The following is a 26,215-nucleotide window of genomic DNA, read 5'->3' on the forward strand; positions in this document are numbered from 1 at the left end:
TAACATGCATAAGCGATCCTGTGGCGTCCGCCGAAAGACGGAGAGGGTACCGCTGGTTTTTTAGTGGGTAAACCCGATGTGCTTGGGCGCACTAAGCGTTCAGGGTCCCTAACACACCCCCACTTCCCATCACGTGGAGGAAGCGCGTAAAGCTTTTTTCCAGAAATAAAATAAAAAAAGAGGTTTCTTCACCATGCTATAATTTAGCCTCGATCATTAAATAAATTACACACCTAAATTATACACATGCAAATTCAGCGATGTTTGCTTGAGTGTGAATTTGCAATCTTCGATTAATATTCATTGTTCCAACTATCTCGGCACATATTACTTTGGTAACGAATAAAATGTACATTAACTACAATAATTGACAACATGGGAAAAAAGTTGAAGTTATCATTCGAAATTCAAATTTAGGGTCGATTTATTTTTGGAATTATCGTACAATTTAATCATGAGGAGACCCGCCTTCAAAACGAGATATTTACGTACTCATGTGATAATTTATTGTAAGGAAATAAATTCAAATTATTTATTTATATATTCACGTTAACACGATCGTGCTAAGTTAACGATTACAAAACATGCAGTCAACGACACCGTAACCTTAAACAAATTTTATCATCAACCTACTCGATTGTTTGCGTGAGAGAAAAATATCGATATTCTTTTTTCTCTTTATAATAATCGTTAATTCCATCTTTACCGATATAGTCCGCATCATTGTATTGGAAGACTTTAATACTACTTTTTACGATGAGGTTATTAAAGTCGAGTTAAAATACTGCTTATTAAAAAACGTACATACGGCACTTATAAATACGTTTTTCATTTTACATTGTTGATTTTTGAAGGGTTATAGTAAAATAAATAATATATATTTTATTCATTGACCTCGATAAAGTTATCAATATTTTGACTTTGTTTTATTGAGCAGAAGCCCTGACCAAGTTCGGGAATAGTCAATTTTAATTGGGAATAGGCAAAGAGGAATAAAATGTCAATCTGCGCAGAAAATGTAGTACAAATAGTGTCTTCTCAATTCAATTAGTCACATACAAGGTAAGAGAACAATTTGATAAGAATGTGACCGAGAAAAATTCAGGCGTAGATAATCTCGAAATGAAAATATTGCTAGCTTCATAAAATCGTTTCCTAGTGAGGGTGTTTCCAACGGACCGTGGGTGGTGCTGTGTGCGTTTCACTATCGCGCCCGGCCCGTCATCTTATCACTTGACCCCCGGTTCAGAGGCCTAAATTGGTACACATGTAAACATTAAACGTTTCCCATCCCAGTAGTTAAATAGCTGTTATCGTGATACCCAGACACGTGTCATGTAATTTATAGAATAGTATTGATATTGTGCATGTTTTTTCTTATAAGCAAATAAATTTACATAAATTCGTGAATTCAAATTTTGTTATACAGTATATATTACCGTAGTGTCAATATTTATTTCGTTTAAAATAATTTATATTAAAACATAAGTATTAGAAGTTTCTTTTATTTATTGTGTACAGATATCGATTTAAACATTAGGACTAAGAATATATTATGTACATAAATGATATTTTTCCTCAAAGTACGTCAAGATTTGTTTCCTCAATTCTAAGAAAGCAATTAATGTTTCTTTATTTTTTATGCCATAGATAGGAGGACTGGGAAACTGACTACCTCATCATTCATATATATCTATTATAAATTATATATTTTAAGGTTAAAACAGCTGGAATAACAATAAATCTAATTTGTAATCTAAACAAAGACTCAAGTAGTAACACGAATACATCGTTCATATTGAAAAAATATTTCGTCGTACGAACAATTATATACCTGAGGCGGTTCAGATGTTACAACTGCCACAGAAGACTACAGTCATTCCGTTAATGTACTAGGCAGATGTTTTATTGCATTTGGCCCTACTGACCTTGAAAACCGGTTTCCAGTACTGAGATCCCGCCAGAAATTTGAGCGTACACAAGGGAACTTTACATTGATCGTAAGAGAGTTTTCACATTATCCGACACAGATGTATTGGCGGTACCATCGGATGCCCGTGATTTGTCGGTCTTAAAGTCATTTTAAATTAAAAATAGAATAGAAGATCAATGAAACGTTTTAAACAAAAGTTATAGAAGTTTATTTTCATAAGTTTCACAAATTGTTTATTACCTTCATAAGTTCATTGACATAATACGTGTTTTAAATTGCTTCTGTGGGCGCAATGCACCATTGTTTCTCTGTACAGTTTTCTTTTTACGTGATATAACACACATAGTTTATTAAGTTTTATTATTATAGTATGCTGTTATGACCTTGCCGCACAAAGCTATGGAGCAAACGGCCGATTTTGTCGGGAATGTGTGAAAATAGCACATGGTGTCAGCTATCGTCGTCTGACACAGACATCGGATCGCATAATGTGAAAACGCTCTAAGGACCTCCTATGTAGCCGGCGGGCCGATATTTCAGATTACTTGTGATATTCCCACACCTTTAGTATAATTTTTAAATTTATAAAATATAAGTACATTAATTTTAAATAAATTATATGAAGTTAATATAGGCATTGATCACAGAAAAAAAAAAACAGAAAACATCTGTACCTATATTATATATAAATAAAAATCGTTCGATATATTTTGTCTGGTATTAATAGCTTTAGTATTATTACCAATAGAAAAAACATGTGTTCAATATATCCGTGACTAAATGATTAAATGTGCCGCCTGATGGTATGTGTTCACTACCGCCCATAGACATCGGTACCGTAAGAAATATCAACTTTTCCTTCTGTCCATCGCCATGGACTTTGGGAACTAAGACATTATGTACCCTAAGTCTCTAGTTACACAGGCTCACTCATCCTTCAAACCGGAACACAGCAATTTTAAGTACATCTGTTTCACGTTAGAATACCCGACGTAGCCCTACCACCAAGAAAAGTTAGCATTGAACAGTTCAAGATTATCGATTATTTTAGATGTTTCATATAATTTATACAAGTTATTATTAAAGATACGTAATTATTTATCAAATATATTATTAGCAATTGAATAGTGCTCGCATTTGCGCGATATTACGATGATAAGTTGCGCGATAGAAGAGAGAATGAAAGAAAAAAAACTTGCAATTTATTTGCCACAAGCAAACGTTATAAGCTTTTGATATCAAAGAAAAAATATTTTCTCTCCCTATCCGACTGTTATTATGAGTTTTAATATCGTACAGCGTGTTACAAATCGTTTTTCATTTATATATATTATAAACTTATTAAACATATATTAATAAATATTATAAGTATTAATATATCTTTTCACAATATAAAATTGAATATGGCGGCTTTTATTCAGTCTTTTAGTCATTTAGTCATCCTCATATTTTGTATACCGTTACACGATCGGAAAACTAATATACTCAATAAGCCTACTTTAAGGTTATGCTGAATATAATAAAATTGTTAAGAAAATATCGAGCAATACTTTACGATTCGTCCACTACATTCTAAAACTCATTATTAAAACTGTGTACTGTAAACTGTACTTGTATTATTCGTTTTCTTCTTGTTTAACATTTGATTCATCCCACCGCTGGGCTAAGAAATATGCACCCATACTGCCAATTTGCTAGCGATCCTTTCCTTCAGTACCCAATACGACACAGTAACAAAACACAAATTAAGCATTAATAATGGTGACCGTGTCCGGGTTTGAATCCGTAAGCTTCAATTACGAACCACGTTTATCCACTGAGCGTTTCTTTCAAATAATTAAGTAAATTAAACTGATGTTGATTTTAATATAGAAAACTAGGACAATATCTTCAGCGTTGCTCTTATAGTCTAGACAAGATAGTGGAATAATTTTTGTTGCTCCAATATTATGATTGTACACAATTATATTAAACAGTCTAGTACACTGTGGAAACGGTTTGCTTATTCCAAGTTATTTATACATTACTTGTATTAAATGGAACAATTATGTATTATGTTTTAATTATATACTACCCTTTTAGTTTATGTATTATTTACAAACGTATTTTCGCAAAAGTGTTAATAATATTTTCAATTATATTCTCTTGTTCGTTTAAAACTAGCAACTGCCTTAGCTTTACATTGGTGATTTTATTAATTAAGAAAATTATATGATATAAACATAATTTGTACCCCATGGTACTAAGCCTGAATATAATTTTCTACAATTTGGTTCTTGAGATTATCTCTTACATACGAACTAGAACATTTTATATCTTTATAATACTATTTCTTTTATATACATATGCAGACATAGTTTAAGTGTTATTTAACCTCTAAAATAATTTCGTATGTACAAAATTATTTGAATCTGAAAAACTGATAAAAAAAAATTACAAATTGAAAATACGACTGGATGAAACCGAGCAATCGGAATTTTCTACACGAAAAGACTTTTAACAGCAGTCCATTTAAAAATAAGACAAAAGGGTTTTGTGTACCTGCATGGCGCTGAAGACCGCGTTAGGTAACAGAAATATATTATTTCCATCAAAAAATGTAAAATCTCAAACTCAAACTTTTTAATTCAATAGAAGCATTACTCTAACTTATTGATGGTCAAATAAAGCAGTACCATCTTTTCGGAAAAGAATACACACTGACCTGAGAAGAACCGGCTCAGTAAACTCAGTATAAAATAATAAATTATTGAATAAATAATCCTGTAAACAAAAGAAAAACAACCCACTACTTTTACGATTGATTTAAATGAAATATATTTATTTACAAATTCCTATTCGTTACAAGCAGAACGTAAATTAAATTTGCAGATTTTGAGTCGGGTATTCTGTTACGTAAATTTTATTTTTAAAGTTATTATCTACTGGTTTATTTTTATAACAATAATTAATTATAAATTAAAATAGAGCAGAAGACCAATGAAACGTTTTAAATGAAATTTATTTTCATTTATGTTTCACAAATTGTTTATTACTTTCATAAGTTCATTGACATAAAGAGTCAATACCTTTGTATCTTGGCAATTTATTTAATTTACTTATGTATTGGAAAATAACTACTATTTTCCTTACCTTACTTTATATTGATTACCTTATTGAGATTAATAGTATAAAACACTTACTAATTCAAAAATGAGTTCCTTTTCATCCAACTGCCGTAGCTCATGCCGCGACCGTCGCTGCGGCCGCGACGGTGTGGCGTGTGGTGGCTGGTCGCCGAGGAAGGTGGGAGTGCCGTCGACGGTCGTCACCAACGGCTTAAGAAGACCGCCGCGCTCAAACTCGTGCGCTGAGATCTTCCTGTCAAAAAAGCGTAGAGTTTTAAGTTTGAATAAGTAATACCAGATTTTAATCATGGACATAGAAATATAATAATTGTGAACTTTTATTATTATAATTGATTTATGTATTTTTAAACATTTTCCGCCATCTTAAATCATTGTTAGCATAAAGGTTGACTGACAGAGAATGCCTGGATCACATTAAGACCGCTTTCGTACCATGCAAAATTTATGTGATAAATAAATTTGAAATAAATATTAATTACCTAAGTGTATACATTTATTAGACGTTTCCAACATATCAATATTTTATCATAGATTTATTATTTCCTATCTCAGTATTTGAATGTATATCAGACGTGTCGCTTCCTCCATACATGTCAACATATATAGTTTTGTAATCCACCAATATTCATGTAATAACTTTTTAACGGGAAATTAATAATGTCGTAAATTCAAATTTTTGGTGCATTCATTTTTATTTTTTATTACTTTCACACACACCAGCTAAGAAATAGACTGAACTGTCAAATCCCTTGAAGAAACAAGAATAAGTTGTATATGTTGTTTTCTAATGTAGAGAATAAAATGAGGAGTAAGACACAAATCTTACCTTCAAGATATTTAGTCATTAAAGATCAGACAACCACGCAGCGGAAAATATTTTTTTAACCTAATTATATAAAAACTTGCCAAAAACAAAAACTCGATATATAGAACTAGTGTTGTATTCAACTCGTGACTGATCGTTGTCAACGCTTCGCATCGCAAACGCGAGCTATAATTGAATATGAGTGCCAATTCCATACTGTAATACGAATTATAAATAGATCATAATTATGCAACGTGTAAAAAAAAATAACGTTTTTATATAGCGATGTATACCCAGCGAATACCTACGGATTGACTTCGGTACAGATTCCCTGAATCCGCAAGTCGAGACTATCTACATTACATTATGCCATTTCATTTTAATGCGGAATTTATAGACTGTATATTTCTGTAACTTTCGATTCCTTTTTCAATAATACATTTTTGTGCTAAGGAAATCAATAAAATTATACGAATATATAAAGTACTTCCACATCAAATAAAATCAAGTATAAATCAGAGAAATTACTGAATAATATGCTAATTACAATTTCACGCTAAATTATGTTCCGTGGACGAAATATATTAGATTCGAGATAATACAAAACGCAACTGTATAATCTACTGCCGTCCGGTTGTGAAACAATAATATTAAGCGTTTTAAACCAAATAATATATATGATATTATTAAATATTTCCTATGGCAACGCTGCTGTTACTGCAAAAGATTATAAGTCAAAATTATCAGTTTATAATAAATAAAACATCGCAATTTACTGTTATTAGTTGATATATAATTTTCATGCTTTCAAATTTATGTTTTGGTTGCAATTTAAAAGAGCATTGCAAGATAAAATACAATTAATCAAATCAATAATTTTATAAAGTTGTAAATAGGTACTATTTACAACTTTATTATACATATTTTTTCACTCTTTTTAAATACCTCATTATTATAAGTTATCGTAAAATTCCAATTTCAACATTTACGCGATTATCATTATACTATGACTGATCAAGTTATATTTTTTGAGAATAAACATATAAAAGTCAATGTACAATTACGTCGACTTATTTTAAAACTGTTGAAGTAGTTGTATGAAGATAAATATATCTTCATAGAATTCAAAGTAACATAGAATCTTGTAAGGATTAAATCCAATGGAAATAAAAGACCATTAAAACGCAGACAAACAAATAGTCGGACGTTAAGAAAATAATTTATCAAGTGAAGAAGATCAGTGTCCAAATTTCTTTAGCAAACTTTTAAGATAACGAATAAAAGGTAAAAATTTACTTCGTTGAATTTTCGCACCTCAAAAGACATTCCGTAATACGATGCCAAGGGGTTTTTTATTGTAGATTTCAAACTTATATCTTACTTAAGCTCACCAGACTGACGCCAAGTTATCTCAGACTACAAAGCGAGTGTTTCCTTTTCTACAGACACATTCAAATGAAGCACATCATTGAAACTTTTAATAATACTTTACGCATCCTTAGGTCGATTATAAAATTAAATATTGTTAAGAGCGAGGAAGTAGTAGTAAACATTTTTGATGATCATTTTAACTTTGAAATAGAAAAACGCTTATTCACAATCAATGGTTGACTTTATCCGGCCCTAATCATCTAAAACAAAGAAAATATATGTCAGTTTTAACTATAGACAAAATCCCTTAATCCTATTTTCTTGGTGGTAAGTGGTTATGCAAAAACGTCTGGGTAGATCTCTTCACCATCTCCACTCTTCAGCATATTTCACTGCTAAAAAGCTGTACCCAGTATTGTTGTGTTCCGGTTTGAAGGGTGAGTATTAATGTAAAGATTGGTGATGCCCTTGTCTATGAGCAATAGTGAGCATTCACTATCAGATGGCAAGTGTTTAATACGACTTTATTGACTTAGTCATAATAATCAACCATCGTTGAATAATACTTTATAGTAAAAAAACTTATGTTGCAAAGCAACTCATTCGAACTCGAGATCTACGAAACAAAAGAACAATAACACGCACACACACAAATATACATCTACTAGAAAACCAAAATTCTGAGTGTGTCTATCTTTAATACGTGGATTTTGTTTAATGTTTCTAAGGACGACATACAAAAAATATAGCTGTCTATCGAATGCAAACTAAAAAGCAGATATGTGAATTGAAATATTCAGTTTGTATTTCAAAAATACTTCATCGTATTTGCAAGGGAGGTTCGCAATCTATTTGAACTGGGCATGGGCGGCATGGTGAGTACGGTGTCCAGTTTGTAGGTTAGCAAATATGGGACATTGGGGTGAAACTGGTGGAATCATATGACATAGGCTATATTTTCAAATTAAAGAGAACTTTAAACTTGATCGTTAATGAGAAACTATTAATAATAGGAGATAGTAATTGATTGATAGATTTATTTACATTTTAAAATGAATATTTAAACTGATCGCATAACCTTCTGGAATAAAGTATACTTTGATACATATAATTATGTTTTATACTTACATATATTAATTGAAGGCGTCATATGTAACAAATAATAAATTAATTTTAATTGTATCTCTTTATGTCTTGTCGGCATAAAAAAATTAATAACTTGATTAAATCCTTGACATTTTGAAATTTTAAATTTGACATTTTGTAAAATTTCGTCACGTGCTGGTTTCCTCAAGACGTTTTCCTTCACCGCCGAGCTCGAAATCACATTTCTACCCAACATCCAATCACCCAATATAAATACATCTTAGTTACTCCCATTCTCGTTAAGTGCAAAATATTCTGGCAATTCCAAAGTGTAACGCTTTGAAATTTAATAAAGATTTTTACTTTTACTTCATCTTCTCATTCGATCTCCCTTGAGACCGACTTTGGATCAGAGCGATAAATTAATTTAGTAATTTACTTTTTTCGAGAGTTATATAAAATACGAATAAATTAGAATATATTTTTTGTAAACCGACGAAAGTAAAAGGATTAAGAATTAAAAAACAACAAAGTTACAAAATGCCTTTTTACTCAACAAGTAAAATTTACATACGACTAAATATGCTAAATAGGTAATATTTTAAAACGTCCGGGAACTGTCAACGTAGAACATGGCGACCCTCGCTGTATACCAATAGGTATAGTGGGGTGACATAAGATTGATGAAGGCTACAAGAGCAGGTCGGGCGACTAGGATAAGGCGAATTATTGACGCTCCAATAATGTGCTACTATAAATTATATGTGCCTTCGAAATGATTGGGGTAGATATTATAAATAACGACAGACGTACAGATGTTTTACTCTCAAAACAAAAACAAAAAATAATAAATAGTTTTAAGTTCTACGAACTTTTTTGTTATGAATTGGATTCTGGGAGAATTAATTAACAGTATCGTTATAACGAGATTTAATATGATGTGTGAGTGAATATTACTGCGAAATGGAACTAACCGACCGTATGTGGAGTCGTCCTGACCGACGACTCATCATGTACATAACATAATCCTCAAAGCGACTAGCCCACTAGGTATTAGATATACCGTGCTCGAAAAAAATTACAACAAAGCCCTCACAATAATAATACTGAACGAGGCAAGAAATACTGCTATCAATCAATACAACCAACTGACTTCTAAGAATCTATTGATAAAAATCATCTATTTATAATGACTCAGGACCCACTCAGGATTCGAACTAGCAACCGCAATAGCTGCATTCGCAAAAGCTATCAGCGAGCCTAAAGAGGCGGTTGCCACAAGTAATGTCAATATATAAGCCCACTTTATAGACATACTCGTACAACAATTTAATGTTGTAATTTATGTACAACAAAAGCAATTTCATAAATGCGATTAAGTCAATTATATGAATGTGCCCGCCGCACAAACAGAAGGGTCCCTTAACAAGTTATGAGCTATTAATAGGCAATTACCAACTTAATTCGGATCAACTAAGCTTGCCTTTTTTATCGTAGCAACACAATAGCATTAGTTGAAGTTAGAGTTCTTAAAAAAATTCTCCTTAATATTCCTCGTTCCGAACTTACCTTAGGTAAAGTTGAATTTTAATTAAAATTTTCATTTAACATTAATGGAATTCCTAATACAGTTTTCTTTCTTATTCGAATAGTTTTAATATGATTTTGTACCTGACTGGTGTAGTAGCGCCTGACCCGGAACCCGCTCTAGACGGGGACGCGAGTTCGGCGCTAGGCGGAGTGGCATGCGACACTAACCATGCATCCACAACTTGTCGCGTCGCCTTCCTAAAACAAAACAAAATATTAGACCTCAATGGTGCTGTTGAAATCCGCAAACCGGGTCCTTCACAACTTTTGATTGATCATATAGTTTTTTAGACGAAGCCGACATTTTTTAGTGTTAAGAAAAAGTAGTTCTTAACCGAAGACAAAAACTCAAATTTGGGTCCGTAATTTATCTTTATTTTATCGGTAGTATAGATATAAAATCCACCAACCTACACTGAAGTAGCATGGTGTTGAAACTTTAAAAAATATTTTTATTTAGAGGAGAGCTTTGGAACATAATCACGCTATCAAATATATTTTAGATTTAATTATTTTTTTTATTTATTTAAAGTGATTGTCATTTTTACCACCCAACATATCTCTCTATTTTTATATAAGCTTCCTAGTGTAAAAACAAAATGAAATCACTGTACGAAGATTGATGAATCAATGACCTATTACAATAGCATTATTTTGACTTTATAATATTCCGTTTGACACGAAGGAATGTAAATTAAGGCACAAAATATTTACTTCAATTTCTTATTAGTTTTTGTCGGTCAGTATATCGCCTGTGGGGATTTAATTGTATACATAAGTAGCGATCGAAATTCTTCTTACATGGATGTAAACAAGAATTTATTTAAGCGCTTAGTAAGGAAATATTAAGAAGAGTATATATTTACGTAACGATTTTTATTTATTTATTAGTTCATATAACATGTAATAATTGAGAAATACAAATAAAAAAAATATTATGAAACATTGATCAAAATTTGTTCACGCCTTACCAATTCAATTTCGGATAATTTTAACCAACAAACTGCTACAACATTTTATTTTTACAACCAAATACCACCCATTTTCCGGCGAAAGGTTTTTTTTCGTTGTGCAAAATTTGGAAACGTTGTTCTTTTATATTAAATCTAATTTTAGAGTTTAAAAGCGAATTATGTCTTTATTAAGCGACCAAAGTTACTAGCAAAAGGATCTGGATAAGAATTGATAATGAATTGCAGAATATTTCTTCGGAAAAAATAGGAGAGACACAGATATAAACATAAAGCGACTTCGCTTTATACTATTTATAGAGACCTTTACATTATGTAAAAACAGGGCAACACGTGTTCACTCGGTCAGGAATTACTCAGCGACACGATCCAAAAAACTTTACGAAATAGTGTTTGCAATCGAATTCCGCTTAGAATATTGGCGTCGACGTTTGATATATCTTCACATAGTAATAAAAACATGAACCAAGAAAGTACCAGAGGAAGCAATACATTAGCATATTTTTCATCACAGCGTCAGCAAGGCAAGAACGAACACACTTTTATGGATGAAACATAAATACGGTTGAAATTTTTTATCATTACATAGAAAGTTTTCAGGATATGAATGAATTGCACAAATTTGGAAAAATATTTGTTATTATAGTTTGATAGCAAACAAAAGATTTATGCGTTCGAAACAATAAACTAACAAATTTTACTCGTACTTGAAACTTGGGTTAGAGTATCAACGATCAAAATCTATTGTTATTAGTTGAAGCATATGTACATGTCAATCGAAGATTTGTCAGTTGTCGAAGATTGAGCAAAGTTAATGTTTACAATTTATTTCGAGATCTAAATGAAAACAAATATCTCCTCGTCAAATTTGTTGGAAATAATTTCGCAGTGGAACATTGTGACGTATTAAACTATAAATCGTCACAGGCTTTCAATTTATAAATTGAAAAAGTACTGTTTTATATTTAGTTTCAAATATATACGACGTGAATAACCATTGCGTAAACTTTTTTCTAAATCTATAAATCTCACTTGAAGTGCTGGTACATATGTTATAGTTTTGCAAGCGTCCGCCAAAAAAGTTTTCGAAACCAACAATACTAGGGACACATTGAAATGGAATAAAAACATATAATATGATTACAGCTCTTCCGAAACGAAAATATACTTTATTCCAGAAGACTTTTACAGCCGTCGATTTACTTTTCAAGTCATTTTACAGAATTGTCTGGAACGCACCATGATTTCAGAACGTAGATCAAGAATAAAATGGAGAGAAATTCAATAGATGCTCTTTTGTTGCTCCAAAATTTGAAATACAAACTTAAATCACCCTTAGACATAGGAGCTGTAAGAAATATTAGAAAAAAGTGAGTAACAGTAACAGCCTGTAAGTTTGGTTTGGAATATATTCCACCACGCTGTTACAATGCGGGTTGGTGGAAATATTAACATTTCCTTAGATCACCATGCCCTTCTAACCCTGTTAACTAAGACGTTGTGTCGCTTATGCCTATAGTTACACTGGCTTACTCACTCTCCAAACCGTAACACAAAAGTACCAACTATTGCTGTTTGGCTATACAATATACGATACTTCATAAGGGTTTGCACAAGACCCTATCACCAAGTAAATCTAATTAGTGATCTGTAAGGTCTAGGTGAGGCACCAGGTTCCGAAAAACATTCATTCCGTTGACATTTATGATGTAAAACGATGTCTTGTTTGTAGGAGGAGACATAAAGATTTATTATTAATTCCTTAGCTTGTTTAAAATGGCATTAATAAAAAGCGTCCAAGATTTTACGAGCACAATTTACACATCGGAACAACTAAGAACAATAGTTTCATTGTAAACCAACCGTAGTCTGCCGAGTTCCGCCGGGAGGCAGTTTCGACCGGTCACAATAGTATTTATTATAAAGTTTACGAGATTGTCTTGTCTTGTTATTATCGTCGCTAAGCTCATTTAAGCCTGTTTCCTTATTGTGTATGTCTGTTTGCGTACGTAGGACGGTCTCAATAATAGGATTAACCGTTGATTTCGACTGTTACGATTTTTTTTATTTTATTTATATATGTAGATATATACAATTTTAACTTTACTAACTTACGTATTCGTTTTATCTCCCCAACTAGTTGTACTAACTTATAAATTCGTTAAAATTTATACCCCTACTAGTTGACATTGCTTCATGATACAGAGCTTCTAGTGCATTCAGGGCTTGTCCCATACAAACTTTCATTAAATTCAGTTCAGTAGTTCGATCGTAACAGACAGACAGATAGACAAAACCACTTTCGAATTTATAATAGTAATATATATGATTATTAAATCGAACATACAATATACTCATCATTGGTTTAGCGATATTATTGTATTTAATCATGGGCGAGGTTCTCACTCAATACAATACGTGTATGTATTATATGTATGGTTTCGCAGCAAATATATAAATATTTTATAAAGAAAACAATGTAACTCGAGGTACTGAATATCTGACTGGGAGAAAGGTTTATTAAATAATTAAAATTAAAACTTAAATTGTTACGACAAAATTATTGCACTATTTTTGGTACAGAAGCCAATATAACTTGTTTTTTTAATTTTTGTGTTCGATTTTTAAAAGTATTTTAAAATATTTCTTACAGGATTAACCGACACCTTATTATTACTTCAACGATCAATGCCCACGCGAACAGTCGTTACAATTCGTCAAAAACAAACAAGACCTGATAACCGTTTCGGTCAATCAGTTTGGCGTCCAAAATAATGTCACCGACATACCAAAACCGGTTACAGTTTTACTTTCATTCATGGTGCATACATTACGATACAAAAGTGCATACGAGAGAATTTAAATATGTAAAAGTAAGTATAAATAAAGATAAATATTGGACAACATCATATAGATAGATTACTATGATCCCAATGTAAGTAGCTAAAGCACTTGTGCTATGGAAATCAGAAGTAACGATGGTACCACAAACACCCAAACCCAGGACAATATAGAAAACTAATGAACTTTTTTTATATCGAATCGGCCGGGAATCGAACCCGGAACTCGAAGTGGAGTCACCATGAAATCCGGTGTACACACTACTCAACTATGAAGGTTATGTTTTAATAATAAATAATAATAGTAACTGAAAGATATACGTAGTGAGATTCTTAATAGCATAATTGTTGGTCCAAAGTCATACCCATCACACCAATCACATAGGATAAGATCATTGATCGTTCTGCTTTTACAAGGTTCTACAACGACGTCAACAATTTGCTTTGCACAGTGATAAATCACCCATTATTCACCCTATGCCAGGATTATTGGCTACAATGTGTTTGTCAGCGATAATGGACTGATCCCAGTGGAGCGATACATGATAATCTATATACATAAAAGCGAAATGCCACTGATTAATCACGAAATCTCGGAAACTATAACACCTACCAACTTAAATTTTGGCAGACACGTTCCTTATAGGGTGTAGACATCCTCTGACAATGAATTTTATGAAAGTCCGTACCTATTTTTTATTAATTTCGCGCGGGTCGATCGAGCTAGTTGTCTATGTATGCAAAGAACAGTAGCAGTTCCCCCTTTTAAGCAATTATTAATATTTCTATTTACTCCTAAAATTAGGCTAAAACTTGTGCTAGGAGTGGAGACGACAATAGCTTAAGAGATCGAACCTGCGACATTTCACATCACTACCCTTTAACCATAGCGCTATTGACGCTACATATGCATTGGTATAAACTAGGAAATCCGAGCTATGACGGCGAGGAAGTTGTTGCAAAACAAAAGGTCATATGCAAATTCAAAAGTAAAGTATTATGTTGCTTTGTTTAAATGTATACAAATATGTGCTACTATATATAATTACTTTAACACTATCTTATAACGCAAAAAATATTTACGATCTTTTTAACTTTCAACACAACAAGCAATTATTAAATTATTTATCCGATGTGATTCTTATTATTTTCCCGCGACTTCCTTTATTCGAAAATCGATTATCTATCAGGATTTCAAAAATATCCGTGTGGCACACACGACATTCAGTTCAGCATCAAAACTGACTAAATCCAGTGTAAACGAAAATTTTCACATTTACACTACTACAACTACATTTTTATTTTGTATACTTCACTTACTTGAAAATTCACAAAATAATAATTAGTTTTATGTTGACATGGTCCAAGTTGATGGATAAATAAATGTTAAAGAAATAAATACCTACATTAAAAGAATATACAAAAAAAATACAATGCTAGTGTTCGAAGCGTTCTATTTAAGATTCAAATTATCCAAAGGGGTCAAGTCTAAACAAACGACCATTAAGGCTACTCCAATCATAACATAGAACATACACGTACAACTGAAAGAACAAACTCGAAACTCACTACAAAACATAATCGTGAAAATAAAAAAAACTGAATACGTTGTCGTTAATAGACATTATCAATTTTCCGAATTTCACGCGTGATAAATGAAGTGAATTATCACAGAATAACCCTGCTGTCATTTGTGATTAACGGTGTATCAATCATGGTGAAGACTGATTCAGAGAATCGAGTAATAATTTTATTAATATATGTTTTGGGATTACAGGCTGTAATCTGCAACAGTCGGATTATATGCTGTGAGACACAAAGTGAATCCTTACAGAATAGCACTGCTCGAATCAAAGCGAATTTGTGACGTTAAGCGTCGAGGAGCGAACTCGATCTCACCTTAACTTCTCAAAAGAAACTTACGAAACACGATATATGATACAAATGCTAGGTACAATTTAGTTCTAACAAATTTTAGTATAACTCTCTAATCTTAGTAATCTATAGCAAAAAATTAAAGAAAGTCAATGGGTCAAAGGTTTGTGTAAATTTTTGAAAGATATAACGCCAGTCCGAGACCAACTACTGTTTCCCTCATAAGAGCAAATTAGCAGACCTAGTATGGTTTAGTCCGAATCCACTATAGCTCTACCAAAACTAAACAATTCGCTCTGAAGAAGATTTTAAATTATTATTATTCTTCCAGAAAAGTTTAAAAGATTTTGAAGACGTATTTCCGAATATTTGTAAGAGAAACAAGTAAAAAATACTAAAAAAACCCTATTCATGAAACATTTTATTTAATCTATGAACCGAAACACAAAAAGTTCAATTGTAAGATTAGACCCACACATATAGTACATAAAGATGAAGTAAAATAACAGCTGGGACAAAACCAATAGCAAATTATTTATGAAATAAATCCGTATAAACAGTATGACGGGTAATAATACATTAAATTAAATGTCAATCACGTTCCTTTGAATGAAGAGCAAATAGAATTGCCGCTTGACGCGGTTCAACGAACGAATGTTTAATCAAAAACAACTATACAATATCACGGTTAATAACTCCATAACATATTATATTTGCATTACATGTAATAACAGCTGTTCCTAATAGGTTTTATAGATTCGAACCGTTCGGATTAATTACGAACAACAATTCCTAGGTTTTACTGGATAAACAAACAGATTTTTTAAGATTAAATAATCTCAATTTGTTAGTTGGTTTATTGTTAACTAACTGTGCCCGCGACTTTGCGCACGTTTGAATTTAACAATATAGTTATTATTGTAACCTAAGCCTATTACATCAGCTGTCTCCCAGTCCCTTCAAAATCGATTCTGCCCTTCTAGAGATTTGCCGGAACAAACAGAGAGACAAAATTGTAAAAAATGTTATTTTAGTATATGTACCGTGAACACATAAATATATAAAGCACTTATTTTAATATTACAAAAAAGATACTCCAATTTTATTATATTTCTATACATATACACCAAATAAAGGATTTTTAACATCGTAATAATGGCGTAAATATGGGCGCTAGAATAAAGTTAATGGTACGGACGGTTCTATCTAGAACTAAAGTGATGTAATAGGGTTTGGCCATAAAAAAAAAATTAATAGGTATTAGAGGGATTGTTCAGGGGACTTGGGCTTTTGTATCCAAACTAACCCTGCTAGATATCCCAATGTAAATCATTGTTATATTTTAGTTACATGCACTTTCTTGGTGAGTGAGTGGATGGAAATAATACATATATAATAATACTAGCGACCCGACCCAGCTTCGTACGGGTGCAATGCTAATACTAAATATACTACAGCATTTGTTTATTTACATCGCATTAGAAACATCTAAAATTGTCAGCATTTATTTACTATATTGGCCATGCATTATATACAACAACCTTCCTCTCGAATCACTCTATCTATTAAAAAAATCGCATTAAAATCCGTTGCGTAATTTTAAAAATCTAAGCATACATAAGAAGAGACGGCAGTAAGCGACTTTGTTTTATACTATGAAATGATAACATATACAATATTCTCTTCGTTATATATTACAAAAATAAATTGATAAGTATAAGGCGTTACAGATAATATAAATTATCAAATCATTTAGTTTTCCGAGAATCTCATTCTGATCGATAAAAGGCATTAAATTCATCTTAGATATATGCACGTTCGTTCTAAATACGCGCTTCAAGATCCCATTCAAGGAATAAAAAAACGAATAGCAATGAATGGGTAATTCAGTTTCCAATGCAGAACGAAGTTTTGTAGATTTTTCATCGGAAAATAACATACTAGGTACTTACGTAACGATATACAAATATCAATTTATAATAATATATATATATATACCTTTAATAATAATATATATACCTTTCATTAAAATAAAAAAACAAACCTTTAAATGATAGAAAATAATAATAATCACAGTATTTTTAACGAAATTTTATTTAAACTGTAAGCTGCTTAATTAAAAATTTAAATGTTTAATGAGCGTTGTTCTGCTTTATATAATACTAGCGACCCGGCTTCGCACGGGTGCAATACTGATACTAAATATACTACAGAATTTATTTATTTACGACGTCACATTACAAAGTTCTAAAATTATCAGTGTTTCTGTACTATATTGTCCATGTATTATATACATAAACCTTGATCACGAATCACTCTATCTATTAAAAAAACACGCATCAAAATCCGTTGCGTAGTTTTAACGGGACATAGGGACAGAGAAAGCGACTTTGTTTTATACTATGTGTTGATAAGAGAGACAGTTGATTTAGTTTCAACATAACATTCTATCTTCCCAATATTCTGTATATATATGTTTATATATAGGAAGACAAAGTACTAATGGTCTTGCTCTTGTAAAAGTCTTACTGAGCTTTTAACAAAAAAACACGCTGAATTTCTTTCGCCGATTCTTGTCAACTCAGGGTATTTTCTTTTCCGAACTTATGGTAGCTTACAGATTGAAAGGATTGTGCTCTTCAATTTAATGTTTTAATTGAAGCTTCTAAATATATAGTATTGAATGTTTCAGTACACGCATTTGTATTACACGTTACTACTACGTTACAGTACACATTATATATTATATAAAAAAAAATAGCAACAATTTTACTATGATATTCTATTACTGGTTTGTAAATGAGTCAGATATTTTCCAAGATGTAACCCTACACTTCCACATATGTTTAACATATCGTAAAGGGGGTTTTACCGGAATTGAATGCGCTACTATAAGTAAGAATTCACGTGTTCTGTTGACTGAGTCGTATTAGCTACGATAAATAAAGCTGAAACTTTTTACGTTTGAAGACAAAATCAGTTATACATCGTTTCGTTCGTCGTATAATTCTTTCGTTAGAGAAATATCGTTTCTGATTTTCATTTTACTTTCTCGAACATATTTTATGAAAAATATTCATAAATGGTAATACGTCGCTCACTCCCACTCGTGTTAAAACATATGAAATAAAAATATACTTCTAGAAATTTGCAGTATTTTTGAAAAAAAACAAACTTGACATTAAATCCGTAAAAGCCGTGTCGAAGGCTACGTTTTCTGACAAGTACAGATGTATACAAATAATTTGGCGAAATTATAAATACATATATTAATTAATGGTATATTTTTATAGTTAATATTAAAAATAATCTTTATAATCAGGACTATGCGTTTATATTTCCACGTCAAAAATCTGAAGATTGTAGGAAGTCTATCTTAAATAAAAGTTATTCTGCTGTGTTAAGTCTACCGAAGTAAGTAGTAGTAAGTAAAAGTAGGTTTATCCCTTACAATAATCTCTTCAAGACAACCTCTATTTATAAATTAAGTGTAGAAAAAATGTGCATTCAAATTGAAGTTATATGTCATAGGGAAATAAGAATAAGAAGGACTTCGTAAATTCTTAAGTATGAAATCAAAATGTCGAATATTCTATCATGTCTCATCACAGAAAGCATCTAGTGATACGATTATACTAGCACGTGTATCATGATAATCCATTTCATTTGCGTAAATCCAGGAACATGTCAAAAATGGATATAAGCGTCATGATAACGAATGGGCAAGTGAATTTCATCAAAAATCCAAAGTTCAAATAAAAATCATTCAATATGAAATAAGGATTCGTGGTGGATGGGTGACTCAAACTGGGTGACCAGCCATTGATCAGATATTCTACCACTAAGCGGCAATGCTTAGCATTGTAGTGTTCCGGTTAGAGAGATCATGAGTGTTACTATAGACACAAAAAATTAATATCTCATTCCCCAAGATTGATGGCGCGTTAACGATGTAAGGAGTGGTTGATATTTCTTACGGTAGCACTGTCTATGGGCGGTGGTGATCATTTGTCATCGGGTCCACCCATTGCCACCCATTCGACTGTTCGACTACGTATATTTTAAAATATATGTATATTGGTACCAACCTTAAGAAATAGTCGTGTACAAACTCCTGATTCTCATCGAGCCAGGCTTCTGTGCGGGCACATTCTGCGTCGTAACAGGTAGGCGCGGGCATGCCGCCGCCCGCGCCTCCTGGCGGCTCTTCTATGCTCCGCAGCTGTAGACCTGGAACAATAGAGAAAGATTTTAGTACACTGGTAACTAGCGAATAGCTATTCACTAATACCTTCACATATTTATACAATGTATGGAAATTAGACATGATTAAAGATAAAACGGAATAAAATAAATAAAACACACTCGACCATTTACTACACCATTTAAAGCAACGACAAAAAAAGAAATCCATTTATTTTAGATATTAATTTATGTGGGTTAGTTTAATAATTCGTCTGTCACATAAATGTCAATGTTTAATTGTTTATGAATAATTCGTACATTAGTTTTCCATAAACAATATATTTATTATTAGTATTAACATCGCTATTAAAAAAATGTATATCAATTTGATATATTATTTATTTGACAATTATAATGTTTATTAATAATAATCGGATAAAAAATACGAATCATTATTCATTCCTAAACTCGTGGCTTCTACAGACTTTCGTGTTTTGGCTAAGCCAAATGTCATCCTGACGTTTCCATAGCTTATTTTGACGTTTTTTGACAATTCGAATACATCGCAAAAACTATGTTATTGATCGAAACCTTAATTTAAAACAAACGAGAGAGGTGAATAACGTTCTTTAAACTTAACAGAATACAGAGGCTCATAGACTAATAAAAAGTGCACTGTTTGCTTTTACTCATATAAAGTACACAATGTTAATTTGCTTTCTTATAATCATAACTTTCTTCGTTGGTCTAGTGTTAGCTCATAAAATGCAGATACTGAGAGCTTATGTTTAAACCTCTGGTCATTTAGAAGTTATTCGATTTTTCTATGAATAACTTCAAAGTATGTTAGAAGCATATTAAGTCGTTGGTCCTTTGGCTAAATTCTGCCCAGCCATGTGAAATTGCCATTAAGGAATTGATTGACGGGAGAATGATCAATGATTGAGGGAAATGTGCACTTGTGTTTGTATGCAGACTTGATCACTATAATATGATAATGGATATAATTTTCATATAATTAATTTGAATAATAATCGTTGACGTCAAATTGAACACGAAAATATTCTCTTGTCTCACGCTTAGGAAACCAATTAATTTCCAGAATAAAAACCAATAACCTGTTAATTACAGTATATTATATGAATGAATAATAAAAATCTGCGGTAAATCTAGAAAAAGTATAATAGTTTTCCATATACATATAATTTTATCACAACAGAAAGTACTGGTAATAGGGTTTTAATGATTTTATCTTCTAAACGTTAATAAATGTATATATTAACCACTATAGAAGACTATGTTTAGTAAACATATTAAGGCCTAATTACACGTTGCATGTACAGACTCGATATTTAAAAGTCAATTCAATCGAGTTATATTCGCAATAAACAGAAGCATCTGCTAACCAGTCAACAAACCGATTAAACCGACTACGAACGCCATACTCTGTAATATGTCTTAATTGCAATAGACACGCTCTGATGGTTATCGCCAGATCGTATGCGATCTCATAGCTGGCAATTAAACTAGCAAGGCACGTTTGCTTTCGCCTAATTGAAATTGACACGAGCCATCGCATGCAAATAAACACTATAGATAAAATTTTAAATATTCCAACGATGTTAATTCAAATAGTTTTTATAAGATAAGCTAAGATCAAAACACGAGTAGTTTTACTCGTTTTAATGTATCGTGCGTTTTAAATATCTGTCGTTCTCTCTTGCATTTTCATATCTATACATATAATCAAATTGGAGTATATTTTTTGTAATATTGAAATAACCGCTTTTTACTAAATGCATATGTATGTATACACGGTACATGTAACAAAATATTATTTTTTTACAATTTTTGCCTGTCTGTCTGTCTATTTGTTCCGGCCAATATATGAAACAACAATTGTAAAATTTTATTTGTAATTAGAAATGTTTGAGTGTGTGGACTTTTTATTTGTTTATTACGCTTTTATATCTAAATTACACCACCGATCGTCGTGAATTTTTTACATACAGGTTGACAGTTGTTGGAAAACACTAACACCTAATTTCTTTTCCAGTAGTATATCTGAGATGGTCCAATGGCTGAGATATATAAATATTTGCCGTCAGTTCTGATTTCAAACGGACATTTAAATCCAAGCAAATTACATAAATCCGATAAAATTTTATTAAATGTATATTCACCAACCCACATTAGAATGACGTGGAATAATGTCGAAAGTTATTCCTTAAGAGCAACGCTGAAGAAGGATGCATTTGCTCAGTAATGAGACTTTCCCTGCTTCTTACTATCTAAATTAAACTTTTATTTTATTAATATCCATACCACGCAAAATTAGTTCGACTGTGGAAAGCTCGAGAACAGCGTGTAAACTCTTTATGAAACTAAATCAGTTAACACAAAAAGATTTCAATTAGATTTCACTCTAGTTCTCATTCCCTATCTAGTTTATAGTCCAAATAGAATAAGGCTCTTGGGACACGTTGTTTTATATTTTGTGATAACAACAATGTATAAATAGGATACGATTTGTTTACAATGATAAGTATTAGACATCTTCCAGTAATGTGTTTACAGAGGCGCGTTTGAGATAAACGATGGAAGGGGCATATAAAACAACATACATTGTTCTTGTTCGAGTGTGCGTATATTTTCTGAACATCGCATTGAAAAATAAATCGAAATCTATTGCGCTTCGACTTGATAAAAATGTCTGTTTTATGTGTGTATGTGTGTGTGTGTGTGTGTGTGTGTAATTAAACGAATCATAGTATTCTAGACAAGAAATTGCGTAAAAATAATTACGTATTATCAAGCTTTGTAACAGATTCTTATTGGTTTGCTGTGGTTGTGATACTTTCGATTAAGCTGTTCACGAGGTAATAATTAATCTAACCGTAGCAACGAGCTAGATTACAAAATAGTGGAACGCAGCGAAAACAATACAAGATCTCTGCGGACGCTATGAAAAAACCTGACAACAGCACAGTTTTCTGCTACGAACACGCGTTTTCACATTTATATCTAGCTAATGTATATACATAGATATATGAAGTAGGTGTAAAAGAAGTAGTCTATAATATATACCCATATTACTTGATTATCTTCAATTTTAATTGTGATATTATTATTATTTTTTAATTATGATATATTAGTTTTCAGTCCACGACTACGCTCCCGTTTTAGGGTTTTTTTATGAGATAGGTGGCAAACGAGCAGGAGGCTCACCTGATGGAAAGTGACTACCACCGCCCATGGACATCTGCAACACCAGGGGGCTTGCAGGTGCGTTGCCGGCATTTAAGAAAGGAGTACGCTTTTTTCTTGAAGGTTCCCATGTCGTATCGGTTCGGAAGAACCGCCGGCGGAAACTGGTTCCACAAAGTGGTTGTGCGAGGCAGAAAATGTCTAAGAAATCGGGCAGTAGTGGATTTTCAGACAACAAGGTTGGTTTTCAGGTACTATTCATGCGATATCTTTATTAATAATAGCTTACGTAGTATTCAGACGTATAAACTATATTATTATAAATTTATATTAAAATTAATAGGGTTATTTTGTCGTAATAAAGTAACAAATATTCATTTTAAAATAGTTAAATCCAAGGATTTTACTATTGTGTCGATTTTATAAAATTAGATTAATTTTGTGTATTCATCTCGGTTCAAAATAATTTTGTAGGTTTTCACAACAGCTATAAAGCAAAAATATATTAAACTATGATGTATTTCAAAACATCTTGAAATACATACAATCTTTCAGACGCCAGCGTTTATGTATCACATGGTATAATAATTTACCGAGCTATACGGAAATACACATTATTATATCTAGACGTATGTTGATGTATAATGTTACATAATACCTTTCTAAAACAGGGTATCCAAAGTACTTCAAAATAAACATTGAAACAGCCATAGAACAGTGTGTTATTAACTTTGCAGCTAAAACGTACGTCAGCTGTGTTTGGTACTACATCGTACGGTTGTTATATAGTCCGGTTGTAATACACATTGATATATGTGTATGTGTGTGTAACGATGTATGTAGAGTAATTAAATAATATACTATAAAATGTTTTACCCGAACGTACAAGAATTTGCCAAGAGCAAATCGTAATTGTCTGTCAAGTTTTCGTGTCTCGAGCACACAGGGTCGGAATGACTTCCGAGCCTCTCGTGTTATGTAAATGCTAACTACTGTGACCCTCATCTCCTGAAAGCTTTGTGCAAACTCAGAAACTTTATTACGGGCGTATGCGTGCGACGTACGATAACCGACATTAAAGGATTAAACAAATTTCAGTACATTGAGTTGTTTTAGTTTCGATTTTATATGTACCTGCTAGAGTATCCTTTTATTAGTGACTAGCAACCCGCTCTATATACCTGCTCGAGTATATTTTTATTACTGACTTCCAACCCGCTCTATTTTCGCATGGATGCAATACTGATACTATATATACTACAGAGTTTGTTTATTTACGACATGACTTTAGAAACTTTTAAAATTATCAGTATTTTCTTACTATATTGTCCATGTATTATACATACACAAAAGAATTCCACTCGAGTCTATTAAAAAATCTCGTATCTATTAAAAAAACCGCATTGAAAAATTTACAAAAATACTAACATTGTAAATGCAGAGGTATTATGAATTTGGGAAATTTTATTCGAAATAGGCTTGAACTTCAAGAAAATCTACATTGGTTTTTTCATAATTAAAACCTGACTATCTAACACGTGTGTAGTTTAATATGACCCGAAATCTAAGGGATATTTATTCAATGATTAATATAAAATAATACAATATAAAAGATATTGTTGTTTCATCGGATTGTGAGAATGCAGAAATAAAGAATAAATTGTGCTTAAGTATACGCAAATAGGGCCCATAATGTCTTAATTATCGGCTCGGCTGCATATTTTTCGAGACTAAAACTACATATAACACACCGACCAAAACACAAAGATAATGGTCAAATAAAAAAGTGATAGCAATTATATAATTATTAAAATACAAATATCAGATAAACTAGTTCCAAATATGTGGTACCGTCGTTACTTCTGATTTTCCATAATAACACATGTGCTTTAAGCCTTTAACTACTTACATTGGGATTAGAGTAATTTATATTACATTGTCCAATATTTATAAAAAAATATTATAATAAAAGTTACAGAATTTCACGATTCACTAAATATTATCTTAAGTATATCTTGCGTCCATTTCATTAATTATCCAATATATAAAACTATATTTTTTTAATTACCGATACGCATTTTTAATTATCCAAACAGAGTTTATAATCTGTTTATATAAAATCCATCGCTATATTGATTTACCACAGACTAAATATACACTAGAATACTGAAATTGAAGCTTGGCCGAGTTTATTTTAGCAAAGCAAATCTATTTCATCCCTTATTGCATTATCTATGTAAATCCAACGTTTCAAAGGGCTTAACGCGGTTTTGTCCAGCTGTTATTTATTTTAGATAAGCTTATACAAATTAGTCCATCAATATGATAATTTTATCTGATAAATATTATAAATTTTAATGTATAGTAGAAAATTTTTGCACTTGTGTTTGTTACGAGATAATTTCGTTTATACATTATATAGAATTATTAAATCTTTTTTGTTAATGCTAATTAGAAAAATTAGAATGTCTAAAAATTAATTTGTTATATTCATTGCAACAATTATTCTAAAAATATTTATTAAGAACAAGATTACTTAATAATTCTATTTTTAGTTAATATATTACTTCTATATTTAAAATATATTACGTATTACACAATTACGTACTAATTAAAAATGTAATATGAAGTTAAAAATAGCTACAATTAAAAAATATATTATAATATAATCTTTATTAGAACATTTTACATATACACATAATAATATAAACATAAATACCGAACTAATAAAGATCAATTAGTGACAATGACATTACGTTTTTTTTAATATATCGCAAACACCATACGTTGTAATCGTGAAATATAAATAAATCGTAAAAGTTGTCGTTTTGTCTTTTTCACTGGCAACGGATTTATCGAGTTAGTTTATAGCTAGAGTAGCCACTAATGCCCAAAAAAATTCGACTAGGAAACGCCCATGAGCCATTAATATGCGATTTATATGCGATATATGCAGCGAAATCCGGAGCGATTCGTTCGTTTAGCAAAACTACACATCATGCGGACTTAGTCAGACATATTACAGATGTAAATATGATAATTTTATTCATGTTTATAAAAGCGTAATATTTTCGTTGTATGCAGTCTGTTGCAATCTATGCGCAAGACGAAACATTGGGAGCAAGCGAGTCAACGTTTTTATTACATTCAATATTTCTATTTTACATTTTTATTAACTATAATAAAACTGTAATGTAATTTGTCACAAAATTCTCAGTTGTTGA

General features: G+C 31.6%; 1 protein-coding gene across 11 annotated transcripts in view; it reads right to left on the reverse strand.

The window, feature by feature from the left end:
- The window catches only part of LOC124536652 (dual 3',5'-cyclic-AMP and -GMP phosphodiesterase 11-like), a 220,519-nt gene that overhangs the window by 78,340 nt on the left and 115,964 nt on the right, over positions 1–26,215 (reverse strand). For all 11 annotated transcript variants that reach the window (XM_047113199.1, XM_047113191.1, XM_047113196.1 and 8 more), the window contains 3 exons: positions 19,688–19,829; positions 9,995–10,111; positions 5,116–5,293 (listed from right to left, as the gene is read on the reverse strand). In XM_047113199.1, coding sequence (XP_046969155.1) covers positions 5,116–5,293; positions 9,995–10,111; positions 19,688–19,779 — 387 coding nt within the window. In that variant the 5' untranslated portion in view covers positions 19,780–19,829. The remainder of the gene's footprint in view (positions 1–5,115; positions 5,294–9,994; positions 10,112–19,687; positions 19,830–26,215) is intronic.

Source organism: Vanessa cardui, chromosome 17 (genome assembly GCF_905220365.1).
Source record: "Vanessa cardui chromosome 17, ilVanCard2.1, whole genome shotgun sequence".
NCBI classification, from domain to species: domain Eukaryota; kingdom Metazoa; phylum Arthropoda; class Insecta; order Lepidoptera; family Nymphalidae; genus Vanessa; species Vanessa cardui.